The 15,513-nt window shown below is 34.3% G+C and overlaps 2 protein-coding genes across 3 annotated transcripts; both read left to right on the top strand.

Annotated features, from left to right (window-relative positions):
- Window positions 1-772: 772 nt before the first annotated feature.
- Window positions 773-10,345, top strand: LOC137819684 (ABC transporter B family member 19). Its single transcript, XM_068623601.2, has 9 exons — window positions 773-2,088; window positions 2,187-2,241; window positions 2,337-2,512; window positions 5,440-5,604; window positions 5,708-6,003; window positions 6,276-6,592; window positions 6,682-6,905; window positions 7,291-9,222; window positions 9,728-10,345. Exons 1-9 carry the CDS (start codon window positions 1,114-1,116, stop codon window positions 10,073-10,075), a joined length of 4,488 nt encoding a protein of 1,495 aa, XP_068479702.2. The 5' UTR covers window positions 773-1,113; the 3' UTR covers window positions 10,076-10,345.
- Window positions 10,346-10,766: 421 nt separating this feature from the next.
- LOC137819667 (protein CORTICAL MICROTUBULE DISORDERING 1) lies at window positions 10,767-14,228 on the top strand. 2 transcript variants are annotated; one of them, XM_068623570.2, is made up of 5 exons: window positions 10,767-10,918; window positions 11,281-12,011; window positions 12,319-12,561; window positions 12,871-12,962; window positions 13,349-14,228. In XM_068623570.2, the coding sequence occupies exons 2-5, from the start codon at window positions 11,364-11,366 to the stop codon at window positions 13,977-13,979; spliced, it is 1,614 nt and encodes a 537-aa protein (XP_068479671.2). In that variant the 5' UTR covers window positions 10,767-10,918; window positions 11,281-11,363; the 3' UTR covers window positions 13,980-14,228. The 2 variants fall into 2 exon arrangements, with proteins under 2 accessions (XP_068479671.2, XP_090152567.1); XM_090296441.1 differs by lacking the exon at window positions 10,767-10,918 and having other exon boundaries at window positions 11,879-12,016; window positions 13,349-14,126.
- The last annotated feature ends 1,285 nt before the right edge of the window (window positions 14,229-15,513 follow it).

The following is a 15,513-nucleotide window of genomic DNA, read 5'->3' as shown; positions in this document are numbered from 1 at the left end:
GATTTAAGTTGTTAGTTAATGCTTCTAACTAGTAACTACGAAGATGGTATTGGGAATTTATCAAATGCTTAACGCCAAAGAAAGAAAAGTAAAAGCGTGAATGATAATGGGAAGTGCAAGGACAAGACAAGGCCATCAGATCATCTTTATTTACCACATAAAGAAATAGCCGAACCAATGTTAGCCGACACAATCTTTTATGATTTGATCACTTCTAGGAAGCAATTCGGCCAATCAACAATAAATGAAGACACCAATGTTGTTATTTGATTTTCTTGGATTAAACGTACTATTCTATTATTATTATGTATCAGCAAAATAATGCACTTTGTACCCTACCTTGTTTTCCAGATTCCTCTCTGTACCTTACATTTTGTTGAAGTTAAGTTTCACCCATCAAATAAGCTGGCATCGTGTGAAACTTACAATAAAACTTACCGTCCTTTATGTACTCGTGTCCTTGCGGAAAACACTGCTTTGTAAATTCCACTGTAACTTTTGAGTCTTTTAAGGTTAATGTTTGTTTATTGCCTTTCCTTTTCTCCTGAAATATTCATTACAAACTACTACTTGGTTAAGTCTTAATTACATGGCACGACATACCTGTTACCTAGTCAAAGAGGTGATGCCACAAACATACTTTGCAGTCAGAAGATAATCTCTACATGACAAATGTAAAGTCCTTGATAGTTTTTGTTCTGATTACGGATAAGGAGAGAGAAATGTGGAATTGATGTTATAAAAAAACTCACACAAGTCAATTCAATCCAAACATGTCCTCTAAACAACAACTGCTAAAATTGAAAACAACCGAGTCAGAACTATGCTCAGCCGGCCACTTAGCTTTTGCATGCCGTCCATACACAACACATAGGATCAATGCATAAAGCATTCCCAAACAAAAAGATAAACCAGATGTTTGGTGTTTTGTTCAATCTATTGTCAGACTATGCTAGAAAACATGGGTGGAACAATCTAAGTTGTCAGATACATTGAACCAATCTCCATGGTTCACTAATCAGAAAGTAGAACTCTAGTTTTTACTTCACCCCATTTCATTCCTTTCCTTTCTTTCTAGTTACTTATTCTCTTCAAAACTCGTGTTTGCAAGCCATGGCTGATTCTTTTTCCTTTGAGGGTGACTCCTTCTCAAGCCACCAGAGACGACACCATCCAACACCAGTGAGTTATCACAGCGTGTCTGGCTCTGGCTCTTTCATACCATCCAGCTTTCATACCGATGCCACTTCCACAACCAGAACAGCTCGCCACAACCGAGTTCCTGCCACACCCTTCGCTTCAGATGATGACCATTCATGGCAAGAAGAGGTTTCATGGAAGTTTGAGGCCACCGGGTGGCACCATTATAGCACAAACTTTGGTTCTCTTCTGACTCCATGGCCAGCTAGCTCCCCTTCTGATCACAGCCGTATATTTCGACAATCAGCCAATGACTTCTACCTTTCAAGAACAAGTAGGTTCAGAGGTCTCCCAAGCTCTTCTTATGAACATTCTAGCCATGGTAGAGTTGAACTAAAGAGCTATGTTGCTAGGGACAATGATCATAGTTACTTTGATCAGCGTAGTGAGCCTCATGGATTATCCAAATCGGGGCAGAGTAGTAGAAAAGGTAAGAGCAGTCCATTGGCAGGGGAAGATGAGCTTAGTATGATAAATTATAGCATAACAGAAGAGCATCTAAATTCACCCAATGGGAATGGTCATGGTCTTGAATCCCCATATTTTAAAAATGGTCATGGGCTACCTTCACATGATGGTAGCCATCTTTATGGAAGTGGTGGGGGTTATAGTTATCCTCACCATAACATTGAGAAGTATTCAGGATATGATGAAGAAGGAGAGGAGAATATGGATGAGGAAGATGCAAGTCCTCCAAAGGCTGTTGGGCTATTCAGCTTGTTTAGATACTCAACAAAGTGGGATTGGATGCTTGTGTTTGTGGGGTGTTTAGGGGCCCTCATAAATGGAGGATCACTTCCATGGTACTCATATCTTTTTGGAGACTTGGTCAACAAGATTTCAGAAGCAGACAAGGACAAAAAACAGATGATGAAGGATGTAGAGAAGGTAGTAACCTTCATTTCTTGATTTCTTACTCTATTTTTGTTGGTCAAATGATTCTGTGGAGTTGAAGTTTGTTTTCATTGAGGAATTGTAATTTTCAGATATGCCTATTTATGACGGGGCTAGCTGCTGTTGTGGTGGTTGGAGCATATCTGCGTAAGGAGATTAAGACACGAGCCATATTTAAGTTGTAGTTTGTTATGATTTAGGTGTGTGTTGCAATAATTTTTGTTGATGACTGAAATTGGCAGAGATCACATGTTGGAGGTTAGTGGGGGCAAGATCTGCACAAAGAATTAGAACTCAGTATCTAAGAGCAGTTCTTAGACAAGACATCACTTTCTTTGACACAGATATCAGCACAGGTGATATTATGCATGGAATTGCAAGCGATGTTGCACAGATTCAGGAAGTTATGGGAGAGAAGGTTGTTTCTTCTTTCTCCTATTCTACTCACAAACTTATTTATCTGCTTTTACTCATAGACTAATTAGTATGAAAATATTAGGGTTTTTTTACTGTGGGGTTATTTTTTTTGCTTTTTATTAAAATGGGGTCCGTTTAAAAAAAATTACAAATTTAGGCAAGTCGTGTCAATTCGACACGACTTCATATGTACAAATCGTTCCAATTTGACACGACTCTGCCATGTCATACTGAAGTCGTGCCAAGTTGGCACGACTTCTGCCCTGTCATACTAAAGTTGTGTCAACTTGGCACGACTTTTGTCACGTCATAATTTTTTTTTTATTTTTTTATTTTATTGTTTATATATTGAGTAGTAAGTTATGTAATGTTAAAAATTAATTTGATACATAATTTTCTAAGAGTGTTAGTTTTAAGGAACAAAAAAATTGGATAATCGTGTATGGATCATGTGTTATTTCACATTTTCAGATTTGTCAATTTTTCAGTATGACATGGCAGAAGTCGTGCCAAGTTGACACAACTTGAGTATGACAGAGCAGAAGTCGTGCTAAGTTGGCACAACTTCAGTATGACATGGCAGAGTCGTGTCAAATTAGAACGATTTGTTCATATGAAATCGTGCCGAATTGACACGACTTGCCTAAATTTGTAATTTTTTTTAAACGAACCCCATTTTGGTAAAAAGAAAAAAAAAATAACCCCATGATGTTGAAAAATCCAAAATATTACTTTGAAAGATGCAGGTTGAAAGACATTGTTTACAATTAGATTTGGTAAAAGCAATTTTAATTACTTCATTTCAGTAAAAAAAATTATTTATCAGCTAACAAATATTTGAGTATTATTAGATGGCATGCAATGCTAGGAATTTAACTCAATGAAAAATAATATAGTAAGTTTTAGTACTTAAAAAGATATTTCCACTTTCTTTCTCTCGTACCAAACAACACAAATTAATTTCCTTTATTTGTCTTTAATTTTTTTTTCGATGAAACAACTCATTCTCTTCATTCTTTAATTTTTTGGGACATCCTAAGTGCACTTTTCATTTTAAGTGGTTTTTCCCCTTAATATTTCTCTACATTTTTTTACTATCTAAAAAAAGTTATCTTTTTTAACTCTTTAATTAAAGAACTGATAATTAAAATCAAAATATACATATACTGATAAAATGAGTATAATTAAAGATGTTAAGTGAGTTATCATAAAGATAATATATTACTAAAAGATTATTAAATAAAAACTAATTTTAGAGACAAAAATAATTAATTGCAATATTAATTAAATTATATATTATTTTATAAATTAAAAATAAATATTTAAATTAATTTTTATTATTAATAAATAATTTTTAAGTTATTATCTAATTAGTTACTCTAACATGTGAAATGCATTTTTTCAACCAAAGAGGAGAATGTTAAAAAACAAATGAGATAGCAATTAATGCAAAAAGTAAGAGATTGGAAATAACAATAACTTTATTAGAGATTTTAATTTATAATAGAGTGGTGATATGTCCACATCTTAAATAAAAAACATTCACTTTGACAATTTAAAATAATAATATTTCAATCAAATTTACTTTTTAACTTAAAATTCTAATTCATATTATTATATTATTTAAATGAGTTATAAAATGGGTGAATTTTTTAGAGGGTGTTAAAGTATTATTTTTTTTATAATATTAATTACATTACACTCTCTTCCCTTTAAAATTTCTTTATTTTAAGAATGACATATGATATTTTTTTAAGCTTAAATTCACTTTTCTTGATTTAATTATGCATTTTTTAATTTTAAAAAATTTATATTATTTATTTTTAATTTTACTGAGGTTTAAAAATTTGTATACAAGATATTCAATAGATTTAATACAAGTTGAATTTTTAAATGAAAATAATTTTAAATTGTATTCTATAGATTCCAAGCATTGCCCTGATTTTTTCTTTTTTACGAATCCATATCATTTACAAGTTTACATTTGGGACATTATATAATTTTAAGAAAATAAGTTACTTCTTACCGATAGCATTACCTAGAAATCCATTAATCAATTTCTAAATTTTTGAAAACTTAAGTATAGATTTTATAAAATTGCGTTTTATAAATAAGTTCCTACAATTTGTGGGAGCTAGATAAAGTTAAAAAGCATTGACACCAATAATTGATAGGCTAATGGGGACTTGTTTATCAATTTTAAAAGTCTAGGCATTGAGTTATATTCTTTTAAACAGTAGAACTTATTTAAATAATTAATAAAACACTCTAAAAATAAAAATAAAAAATGATTAGGACTAACATATTAATTTAAGTCAAATGATAACATGTATAGTATGACATTGATTAAAATATTATAAATGATTTTTGTATTGAAATGCATAAAAATACTCTCACCTATGATTTTTTAATACGTTCTTATATGATTTCAATAAAAAAATACTCTGTTTTAATTCTTTAACTACTTAATTAGTAAAAGAATAAGACATCATTTTGAATAACTATAACCTTGGTTTGTTTCCCTTTCAATATCTTTGAACAACATCCCCACTTGTTTTCTCCTAATTCAAGGATGATATTTGCCTCTAAAGTTTCAGTTCATGTGCACCTATGATCATATTTTTTTAGACTGACAACAATTATATATGGTTGGAGATTCTGACATCTAACTAAAAATTAAGATATTAAATAAAATATAATTGACTGTAAATCTCATTTTCTAAGTCGATTTTATAAAGTTGAGTTAGACTTAAACTTTAGTTCTTAATATGCTATCAAGTCATATATTATTTTTTTAAACTGATTTTATAAGGTTGAATTAGACTTAAAGTACGCTTCTTAATTATGTAAATTCTGTGTGTTTCATATATCATGATAGCATAGAACTTGCATGCATGTGTATTTATTTTTTTGTTTTTGGTACTGCAGATGGCCCACTTCATTCATCACATATTTACATTCATATGTGGATACGCAGTTGGGTTTAAAAGATCATGGAAAGTCTCTCTTGTGGTATTCTCAGTCACTCCATTGACAATGTTCTGTGGCATGGCTTACAAAGCACTTTATGGTGGCCTAACAGCAAAAGAGGAAGTAAGATAAAAACAATAAAACAGACACTTGAGTATTCATTAAATTTGATGTTGTATGTCTCAACATTTTGTTCATCCACTTTTTGTAACTATTTTCTCTAAAGGCTTCTTATAGGAAAGCTGGTAGCATTGCGGAGCAGGCCATACGTTCAATAAGGACAGTGTTTTCATTTGTTGCAGAAAACCAATTAGCTGGAAAATATGATGAACTACTGCAGCAATCAGCTCCATTAGGGGCAAAAGTTGGTTTTGCTAAAGGTATTGGCATGGGTGTGATCTACTTGATAACCTATTCAACATGGGCACTGGCATTCTGGTATGGCTCAGTATTAATTGCCAAGAATGAACTTGATGGAGGTTCAGCTATTGCTTGTTTCTTTGGTGTCAATGTTGGGGGAAGGTGTGGCTTCTTCTCTCTTTTAACTTAGTAGAACATATTTGATTTGGAAAACAAAAACATTCAACCATGATTGTTAAGAACTACTTGGATTATGAGTAAATTGTTTATACTATTATCCAGTTACAAATCCCATGATAAGTTTATTGATTTTTACAATAACAATCTTAAGCATTGTACTAAATATACTTTCTGAGTGATTGATGGTGTAGAAAGTTTTGTATTGATCTTGTATAGAAATTCAAAGTTTATTCAGTTGTGTTTTTGATTGACAGAGGATTGGCACTGGCACTTTCATATTTTGCACAGTTTGCACAAGGGACTGTTGCAGCAAGCCGTGTATTCTATGTTATTGAGAGAATCCCTGAGATTGATCCCTACAGCCCTGAGGGTAGGAAGCTTTCTGGTGTTCGTGGAAGGATTGAGTTAAAAAGTGTTAGTTTTGCATATCCATCACGTCCTGATTCTCTGATACTTCATTCCCTTAATTTGATATTACCATCTTCAAAAACTGTGGCATTAGTTGGTGCCAGTGGTGGGGGAAAGTCCACTATCTTTGCTCTCATAGAGAGGTTTTATGACCCTACTGAAGGTAAAAGGAGCTATATCTGCCAAAGATCTTGTGAAAGCTAAGCAAGTTATCTATTCTCCTAACTTTGTTGAGTTTCAATATCTTTGTAGGGATTATTACCTTGGATGGTCATGATTTGAGGACATTGCAAGTAAAGTGGCTACGTGAACAGATTGGGATGGTTGGTCAAGAGCCAATCCTCTTTGCCACATCTATACTGGAAAACGTGATGATGGGGAGAGATAATGCCACAAAGGAAGAGGCAGTTGCTGCTTGTATTGCTGCTGATGCTCATAGCTTCATCTCTAGCCTACCACTAAGCTATGACACTCAGGTGTAGTTAGTAACTAACGAACGACAATCATATTTCTCCTTTTCTACAATGATATATATTGAACAAAACTAGGTTGCAAAGTAGTTCTTATGCAATACACAGGAAATAGCCAATCTACACATCTATCTAAAAATAGATATAGATATATATGTATGGCATTCAAAAGTGCATACACAAGTTTGCTAAAGAATTATGGTAGAAAAATGTTACTTTTTTTACAACTGCAAATTAAAAGACACTAGTTTAGAACTGGAATTTGATCAATACAATTTTAAAATTGTTCCATTTTAGTAAAAAATCATTTCCCTTTTCTGGTGCATGATTGTGAACAAACTCTTTATGGTATGATGTTTAACTCTTACATAGGAAGTACTATATTTTGCAGGCGGGAGACAGGGGTACAAAGCTCTCCGGAGGTCAAAAGCAGAGAATTGCACTGGCTCGAGCAATGATCAAAGATCCTAAAATCCTTCTTCTAGATGAACCTACTAGTGCTCTTGATGCCGAGTCAGAGTCTGCGGTCCAACGGGCAATTGACAAGATTTCTGCTGGCCGAACAACCATTGTGATTGCTCACAGAATAGCAACAGTGAAGAATGCTCATACAATTGTGGTTCTTGAACATGGTTCTGTCACTGAGATTGGTGACCATCGACAGCTGTTATCAAAAGCAGGAGCATACCACAACCTTGTCAAGCTTGCTACAGAAGCCATTTCAAAACCTCTAGCTATAGAGAATGGCATACAAAAAGGCAATGATTTATCCATCTATGATAAATCTGCTGCTGCTTTATCAGGATCAAGATATCTAGTTGATATCCCTGGGCCTAAAGACTTAATATCTATGCATGAGGAGGAGAAACAGGAAGACATGGAAGTTCATGACAAAATAAAGGCAAAAAGTTACAGACTTTCTGAAGTATGGAAACTGCAAAGGCCTGAGCTTGTGATGCTATTTTCAGGACTTATTCTGGGAATGTTTGCTGGTGCTATTCTGTCCCTTTTCCCATTGATTTTAGGCATATCCTTGGAAGTATATTTTGGCGATGACACTTCTAAGATGAAAAGAGATGTTTCCCACCTTTGTTTAACACTTGTTGGCCTTGGATTTGGTTGCATACTTTCCATGACAGGACAACAAGGTTTCTGTGGTTGGGCTGGATCAAAGCTGACACAAAGAGTTAGAGACATATTGTTTCAATCCATACTTAAACAAGAACCTGGGTGGTTTGACTTTGAAGAAAACTCTACGGGAGTGTTGGTATCAAGGCTCTCATCCGACTGTGTTAGTTTTCGATCAGTACTTGGTGACAGATTCTCTGTCCTTCTTATGGGGTTGAGTTCAGCTGCTGTTGGCGTTGGTGTGTCCTTTGTCTTCAATTGGAGACTAACACTTGTGGCAGCTGCTGTAACTCCTTTTGCACTTGGTGCAAGCTACATAAACTTGATCATAAACATTGGGCCGCGAGTGGACAACGACTCTTATGCCAAAGCTAGTAACATTGCTTCTGGTGCAGTGTCCAACATAAGGACAGTTACCACATTCTCTGCCCAGGAACAGATAGTTAAGTCCTTTGATAGAGCCCTTTCAGAACCTAGAAAAAAATCATTACGAAGTTCACAACTTCAAGGTTTTGTGTTTGGGTTGTTTCAAGGTTCCATGTATGGAGCATACACCTTAACACTTTGGTTTGGCTCATACCTTGTAGAACATGACAAGGCAAAACTTGGAGACGTGTTTAAGATCTTTCTCATTCTTGTTCTCAGCTCATTTTCTGTGGGACAACTAGCTGGTTTGGCACCAGATACTTCTATGGCGGCTACAGCAATTCCTGCAGTTCAAGATATCATAAAACGCAGGCCTCTGATTAACAATGATAGAACAAAAGTAAGGAAAGTAGACAAATCAAAGCCATTCAACATAGAATTCAAGATGGTGACATTTGCATACCCATCTAGGCCAGAAGTGACTGTGTTGAGGGACTTTTGTTTAAAGGTCAAAGGTGGAAGCACAGTGGCCCTGGTGGGACCAAGTGGATCAGGGAAGTCAACGGTCATATGGTTGACTCAGAGGTTCTATGATCCTGACCAAGGAAAGGTGATGTTGAGTGGGGTAGATTTGAGGGAGATTGATGTGAAGTGGTTGAGGAGGCAAATGGCTTTGGTGGGTCAAGAACCTACACTTTTTGCTGGGAGCATAAGGGAGAATATTGCATTTGGGGACCCAAATGCTTCATGGACTGAAATTGAAGAGGCTGCAAAGGAGGCTTACATCCACAAGTTCATCAGTGGCCTGCCTCAGGGTTATGAGACACAGGTAATAATTCTAAAGCAAATTCTATGAAATTCTAGCAATACATTAACTCACATATACATTTTAACAGTGACTCGTATACACTTGTCACACATCGACATCCATAGGACATGTATTGATGTATCGATGAAGTGTTTAATTCAAATAATATTTATTCGATTTCTGACAATTATACCACGGTTCTAAAAAGAGAAATACATTAATTTTATAAAAAGTCAAACTTATTGTATAAGTTTTTATTATTATAATAAAAAAAAAGAAACAAATCATTTTGAACCAGTCATAAAAAACATATTTCTGTTAAAAAAAATCTGAAACACACTTGTGCACATAAATTTTTATTATCAATTTATATAATTCATAATTATATAATATATAGATCTGTGTCTCGTGTCCTACATTTTAGAAATTATATGTATTTGTATGTGTGATATGTTAGTTTCTGTGCTACATTGCTCAATTCTATGAGCAAAGCATATGATCAATTTTCTCATCTTCTCTAAACTAGGTTGGTGAAAGTGGGGTCCAGTTATCAGGTGGCCAGAAACAACGAATTGCTATAGCAAGGGCCATATTGAAGAGATCGAGGGTACTTTTGCTTGATGAAGCAAGCAGTGCCTTGGACTTGGAATCAGAGAAGCACGTTCAAGAAGCCCTTAAAAATGTTGGCAAAGAGGCAACAACCATTATAGTTGCTCACCGTCTTTCCACAATCAGAGAAGCTGGTAAGATCGCAGTTATGAGAGACGGGGAAGTGGTGGAGTATGGGAGCCATGACACTCTCATGGCTTCAACTCAAAATGGCTTGTATGCTAGCCTAGTTCGAGCTGAGACTGAAGCCAATGCCTTTTCTTGATCACATATATATATGATGAGCCTGTAACATTATTGTCAACATATAGCAATTGTGACACAAAAGAATGCCCCCATTGGCCTAAATCATTTGGATAAAACTAGAAAAGAAAGAACCAGTTTAATTGGTTTGGGCTGTTTTGAAGTGTGGATCATACAACAAAAATCATTTGATTCTATCTTTTAGGTCAGATTTCTTCTTTTTCAAATAAACAAAAGATATGTGCCGCTTGATTATGTAAATTTCATAAGGAAATACTTCAACATTTTTGTTTACTTTCTTCTATAGCACTTTTTCTTGATTATGGCAAAATAATGATTATGAATATGCAAATGCATGCTCAATATGGAGGGGGGGCTAATAATGATGCAAGTAAGGCCACAGAAATAAATGGCAATGAGCGTATCCTTAAATCTTTCAGTGGTTACATTGGCTCTAACTAAAAACGACATGTGACCAGATTGAGCCCCACCAACATCATGTATTCTATAATATCCATTAAATTGCCAACCAGGTTAGCAGGCATAATTCTTTGGTAAAGGAACCGATTTATCACTTCATGTCTCATAAAAAGTGCTTCAAATTTCCCACGCTCAAGTGTGTTGTTGTTCCATAGTTTTCAAGCCATGAGAATTTGATGCTAACGTGCCTTCAATATAAGACATTTATATAATCTTGGTTAATCCTCTGGAAAAAGCAATCAGAAGCATTCTTGTTTGGAAGCCTACTGTTTCCGCTTGTCCTTTCTGGTCTGAAGAATTTCTTACAACCCTTTCACAAACAATGCCTCTTTGATTCTTCTCTTACACACTTCTCGCGTCACTTCATGCTTCAACTCTGAATTAGGTAACATGATACATATACATACATATGCAAACACATACAAACAAATTCACATGCAAACACACACGTGTATGTTATCTGTATATCAAAATGTTTTTCCAATGTTTTTTGGCTTACTTTTTATCTATCATGTGAGATTAAATCTTGCTGCTTAATTTTCTTGTTTTGAATATCACATTAAACGATTAACTATTCCAGTTAGGTACATCTTTGAAACAATATTTTAGCACGTTAGGGGATTAGAAAACTAAAAAATTGCTTGCATTTTACACCTTAAACGGCTTAGGAGTTAGGACCTATATAAAAAGTAAGTCCATTTGAACAGAAGTATCTACCAAAATGTATTAATTTTGCTTGATGTGCAGCTCCTTGCATTCAATATTCCAGACATGCAAATTTGTTGACCCCTGAATAATATAATACATAAAACAGAAGAAAGTGAAGAGGCATGGCATCCCTTATTCCGGGGGTTCTACTGAAGCTTCTCCAAAGTATGGATTCTAATGTGAAATTTAATGGGGAATATAGATCAGTCCTTCTGCAAGTGATCAGCATTGTGCCTGCAATAACTGGATCTGAATTATGGCCTAACCAAGGTTTCTTCCTGAAAATCTCTGACTCTTCTCATTCAACTTATGTCTCACTCTCAAAGGAAGACAACGAGCTTATCTTGAACAATAAGTTGCAGCTTGGACAATTCTTTTATGTGGATAGCATAGAGGCTGGAACACCGGTCCCTATTCTTGTTGATGTTAGACCAGTTCCTGGCCGGCACCCTTTTATTGGAAATCCTAAGGATTTAATGCAAATGTTAGAGGCATCAGAGGGTCCAGTGCAATCTGATAATCCTAGAATTAATCGTTCAAAATCCATGAACTCAACAACATCCAAAGAAAGCAGAAGTCCATGGCACAAAATTGTTATTAAAGAGGACAAGTCTGCTGTTGCATCCAGGTACATGCAGGGTGTTAGAATTCCAACCTCAAATGTGAATGTGTATGATGCTATTGAAGAAAGAAAAGGAAATGATTTTCAGAATGATGTAGATAGTACTAAGAAGGTGGGATCTGCAAAAGTAAAACTGCAAAAATTACAGGTCAGGTATGATTCTTATCTTTGATAAGCAGATTGCTAGTTAAACAAGTTTCATATTTGGTTACTGGGAAATCATGTGCATTATGTGTCTAGCATTGCTCTAACCAGTGCAAGATTTTTTCTACAACAATAATTAAATAATTCAAAGATGCAGGAATGCACATTGGCATAAAGGGAATATTCATTTTGGGAAAAAATGTTCAGTGTTCATAACAAGTTTAGTGCTGAATTGTATGCTGTGCTAAATGCTAAATAGGTAATAGTAGTGAAAATTAAAAGATTGAGAATGATTTGTTTTAGCATCACAGGCACTCTCAGTGAATACAACTCGTACTCTACTGCTTGAAACATCTTCACCAAAGCTGAGGGTTGCTCAATGTAACATCCAGGAGACTGTGATGTCACCTTCTAAGCGCATATCAACCAAACCTAATTGTACTAAACTGGAAACTACAAACTTGAATGTTTTGCCAAGCAGTGAAGATAAAAGCTGGAGCACAGAGGCAATTCCATGGTCCTCTTTGCCAGCCAAACTTTTGAGGCCTGGAAAGGTACATTGCAGTTTTTTCTCTCCTTTGAATGATAGATATTACTGTAAAATTTTGATGCAATTTGTTAATCTTGTTCTGTAATCAAAATTGGAGTTTCATCTCAGTATATAATAGAGGATTCCATCAAATATTATTGTGTATTGTAGAAGTGAAACTCCAAAACTAATTAGAGAACAGTACCATAAATACTTATAATACTATATTTAAATTTATTGCTTCATCTCAATGTCTTTTTTTAGTAAAGCAAAGCTGTCTCAGAAGTTACATGATTTTTTGTTGACAATCATAAAAATTTCCACATTTTACTAGGAATTGCTTAGAAGGAAACATATAGCCTCCATGGTTGTTATAGAAGCTCAAAAAGAAGTTACTGCTGCTACAGTCCTTGTCAAGTTTTTAAGGTACATTATGCATTTTGTCGTAATATTGTCAAATTACTTACTCAAAGTTTATGTACTTGGGAAATTTTAAAAATTATACAAAAAAATTGTTGCTATATTACTACATTATAAAGATGTTAAAACTTTCTTTGAGTTTTCTAGCATTTGGATCTACACGGCATAATGTCATCTCAGCCAAGGTAGTAATAATTGGTAACCAAGCAAAATCTACCACAAATATTATTTTAGCAGACAACTCAGACTGACTTGTAAATCATTATTTTTATGTAGGAACTAAAATATAAAGTTTTTTCATTGGATTAAATTTTTAAAAATGGTGTCAAATACAAGGATAACATTTTTTCCATTTAAATTCTTCAGTTATTTTGCCTCTCTTTCCTTTTCAGTATGTTTTCCAACATCTGCACCTCAGCTGCATCAGAGAATCCTCATGTCACACTGAACAAGTTTTTTTCTTTCCAAGAACTCATGATGAACCATTCAAATGGTACAAGCACAGTTCCACACACGGATAAATTACTTAATCTATATAAAACTTCTTCTCCTACAGAAACAGATAAAAATTACAAGAAATCAGTTTTAGTGCCTGGGAAAAGTTCATCAAAGTCTCCAAAATACTCACCAGATTTATCCGACACTGAGAAACAAGAATGGGCCACAGGAAATGGTCTAGAAGAGATAAATGAACTGAGAGAGGTCCTTTTGATGGAAACAAAATTATGGTTTTTGAAATACTTGGAAAAAACATTGGATTTCTGGTTTTCCACAAGCTCCCAAGAGAAGAGGGGAAAGACGAGTAAGGAGACTGCAGGGAAGAAAAAGAATCATGCAAATCATATAGCTCTCACGTTGTCACACCTTAAGCAAGCAGATGAATGGTTAGAGAAACTGAGAAACACTACAAATTTGGAAAATGAAGAGATGTTTGAAACTGTTGACAGATTGAAGCAAAGAGTTTATTCTTGTTTGCTCCTACATGTTGACTCTGCTGCATTTGCTTTGGAAAGCCGAGCTTGATTATTGGATACTGATATGTTTTAAAGCACCTATTCTATTTAAAGTTATTTATAAGTTAAATTATCTTATTGTGGTTGAGACAGACATGGCTAATGGAAAATGTAATGTGATATGATATGACAATAAAGAACACCCTTTGAAGGGCGTTCAAATGAAGTCTAGTTGTAACATGATTTCCTGATAGATACACCTTGTTAGATGAAATCAGCTACATGATCATACAACCCTATTCCAGTAATGTTATTTACCATGAAATCCCTCTTACAACTTCTCCAATGTCCTTTTACAGAACTAAAAGACCATACAATCTACTCTTCTAACTTGTGGCAATGTTTGACTTAAAAGTGGGAATCCAGGTATTAGACACTTGTTTCATATTGGAATCTTAATACATGTACACATAGCAGTTGGAAGAGCTTACCTTGTAGCTGACAAATTGATCTATACAACAACATTGCCAAGAGATTGAAACAGGCTGGAAAAGTAGGACACATGCTTTAAAACTTAAACAAATCAAGCATGTGTCCTGCTTCTCCAGCGTGGTTCAATCTCTTCTACTCTTTCATGCCATCAATATAGGCTGAGAGAGTTGAATTGAGAATGTGGAAACATAAAACATACTTCTGTGGGAGTACAAGTTTGCTAGGTAATGTGATATGCATGTTTAGGTTGGATTTTATAAACAGAAAATGATACAACTTTATGAAGTTAAGTTTGAGATGACTCAAATGCATTGGTTGTTAACCATTTTGTTGGTGAGCAGGGTTGTTCAACTGTGTTTTCTTATACTAAAAAATGAAGTTTATATTATCTCATCATAGCTTTGTTCATGTACTGTTGAAGTTTGGCAACCAAATAAGAGTTTTCTGAGTGCTTAGTTGAAAGGTAAAGTGAGATGTTACCAAATGCCAACAAAAGTTAGCAGCTCTGCAATGTGACAGACCCACCCACTAACACCTTGCTACAGATGAATTCTCAATTACACATTCTATTTTATGGCTGAATCTAAGTTTTTAAAAATTATAAATAAATACAAATCCTAAATATTTTTATTTCCTACTTAAATAAAAATCTAAAAAAAATATATCCATTTTTACTTTCACAAACGGCGAGTATGTACACTGCAGAACGCCGCTTCCACAAACGGCGATCATGTACACTGCAGAACGTCACTTCCACAGACGGCGACTATGTACACTGAAGAACGCCACTTTTACCATGTTTACCTTCTTTATTTTCTTCGTAAAAATTTTTGGTAACTAATTCATAGTATTTTTTTTAAACCATAAATTAAATAACAAAAAAAAAATAATGACAAATTTATTGGCTTTGATTTTCATTTTACATGATTTTATGAACAAAATATAAATTATAATATTGAAAAATTAATGAATAAAATGATATAATATTGATAATTAAATGGAAACTTAACATGAGCTATACAATAAATTACTAATTTAAAAAAGGTATTTATATATTTTTATTAATGGCAATTGAATTCTTAAAAACTTTGTCTTTCTTTCGAAGATTTTCA

The sequence above is a fragment of the Phaseolus vulgaris genome, chromosome 10 (assembly GCF_051622355.1).
Source record: "Phaseolus vulgaris cultivar YP4 chromosome 10, ASM5162235v1, whole genome shotgun sequence".
Lineage (NCBI taxonomy): Eukaryota > Viridiplantae > Streptophyta > Magnoliopsida > Fabales > Fabaceae > Phaseolus > Phaseolus vulgaris.
This window is presented reverse-complemented; position numbering and strand designations above follow the sequence as displayed.

Coding starts and splice junctions, on each gene's coding strand:
- LOC137819684 (XM_068623601.2), top strand. CDS start 1,114: ATGGCTGATTCTTTTTCCTTTGAGGGTGACTCCTTCTCAAGCCACCAG. Junction 2,242..2,336: donor GGTGGTTGGAGCATATCTGC/GTAAGGAGATTA, acceptor TGAAATTGGCAG/AGATCACATGTTGGAGGTTA. Junction 5,605..5,707: donor GCCTAACAGCAAAAGAGGAA/GTAAGATAAAAA, acceptor TTTTCTCTAAAG/GCTTCTTATAGGAAAGCTGG.
- LOC137819667 (XM_068623570.2), top strand. CDS start 11,364: ATGGCATCCCTTATTCCGGGGGTTCTACTGAAGCTTCTCCAAAGTATG. Junction 12,562..12,870: donor AACTTTTGAGGCCTGGAAAG/GTACATTGCAGT, acceptor ACATTTTACTAG/GAATTGCTTAGAAGGAAACA. Junction 12,963..13,348: donor GTCCTTGTCAAGTTTTTAAG/GTACATTATGCA, acceptor TTTCCTTTTCAG/TATGTTTTCCAACATCTGCA.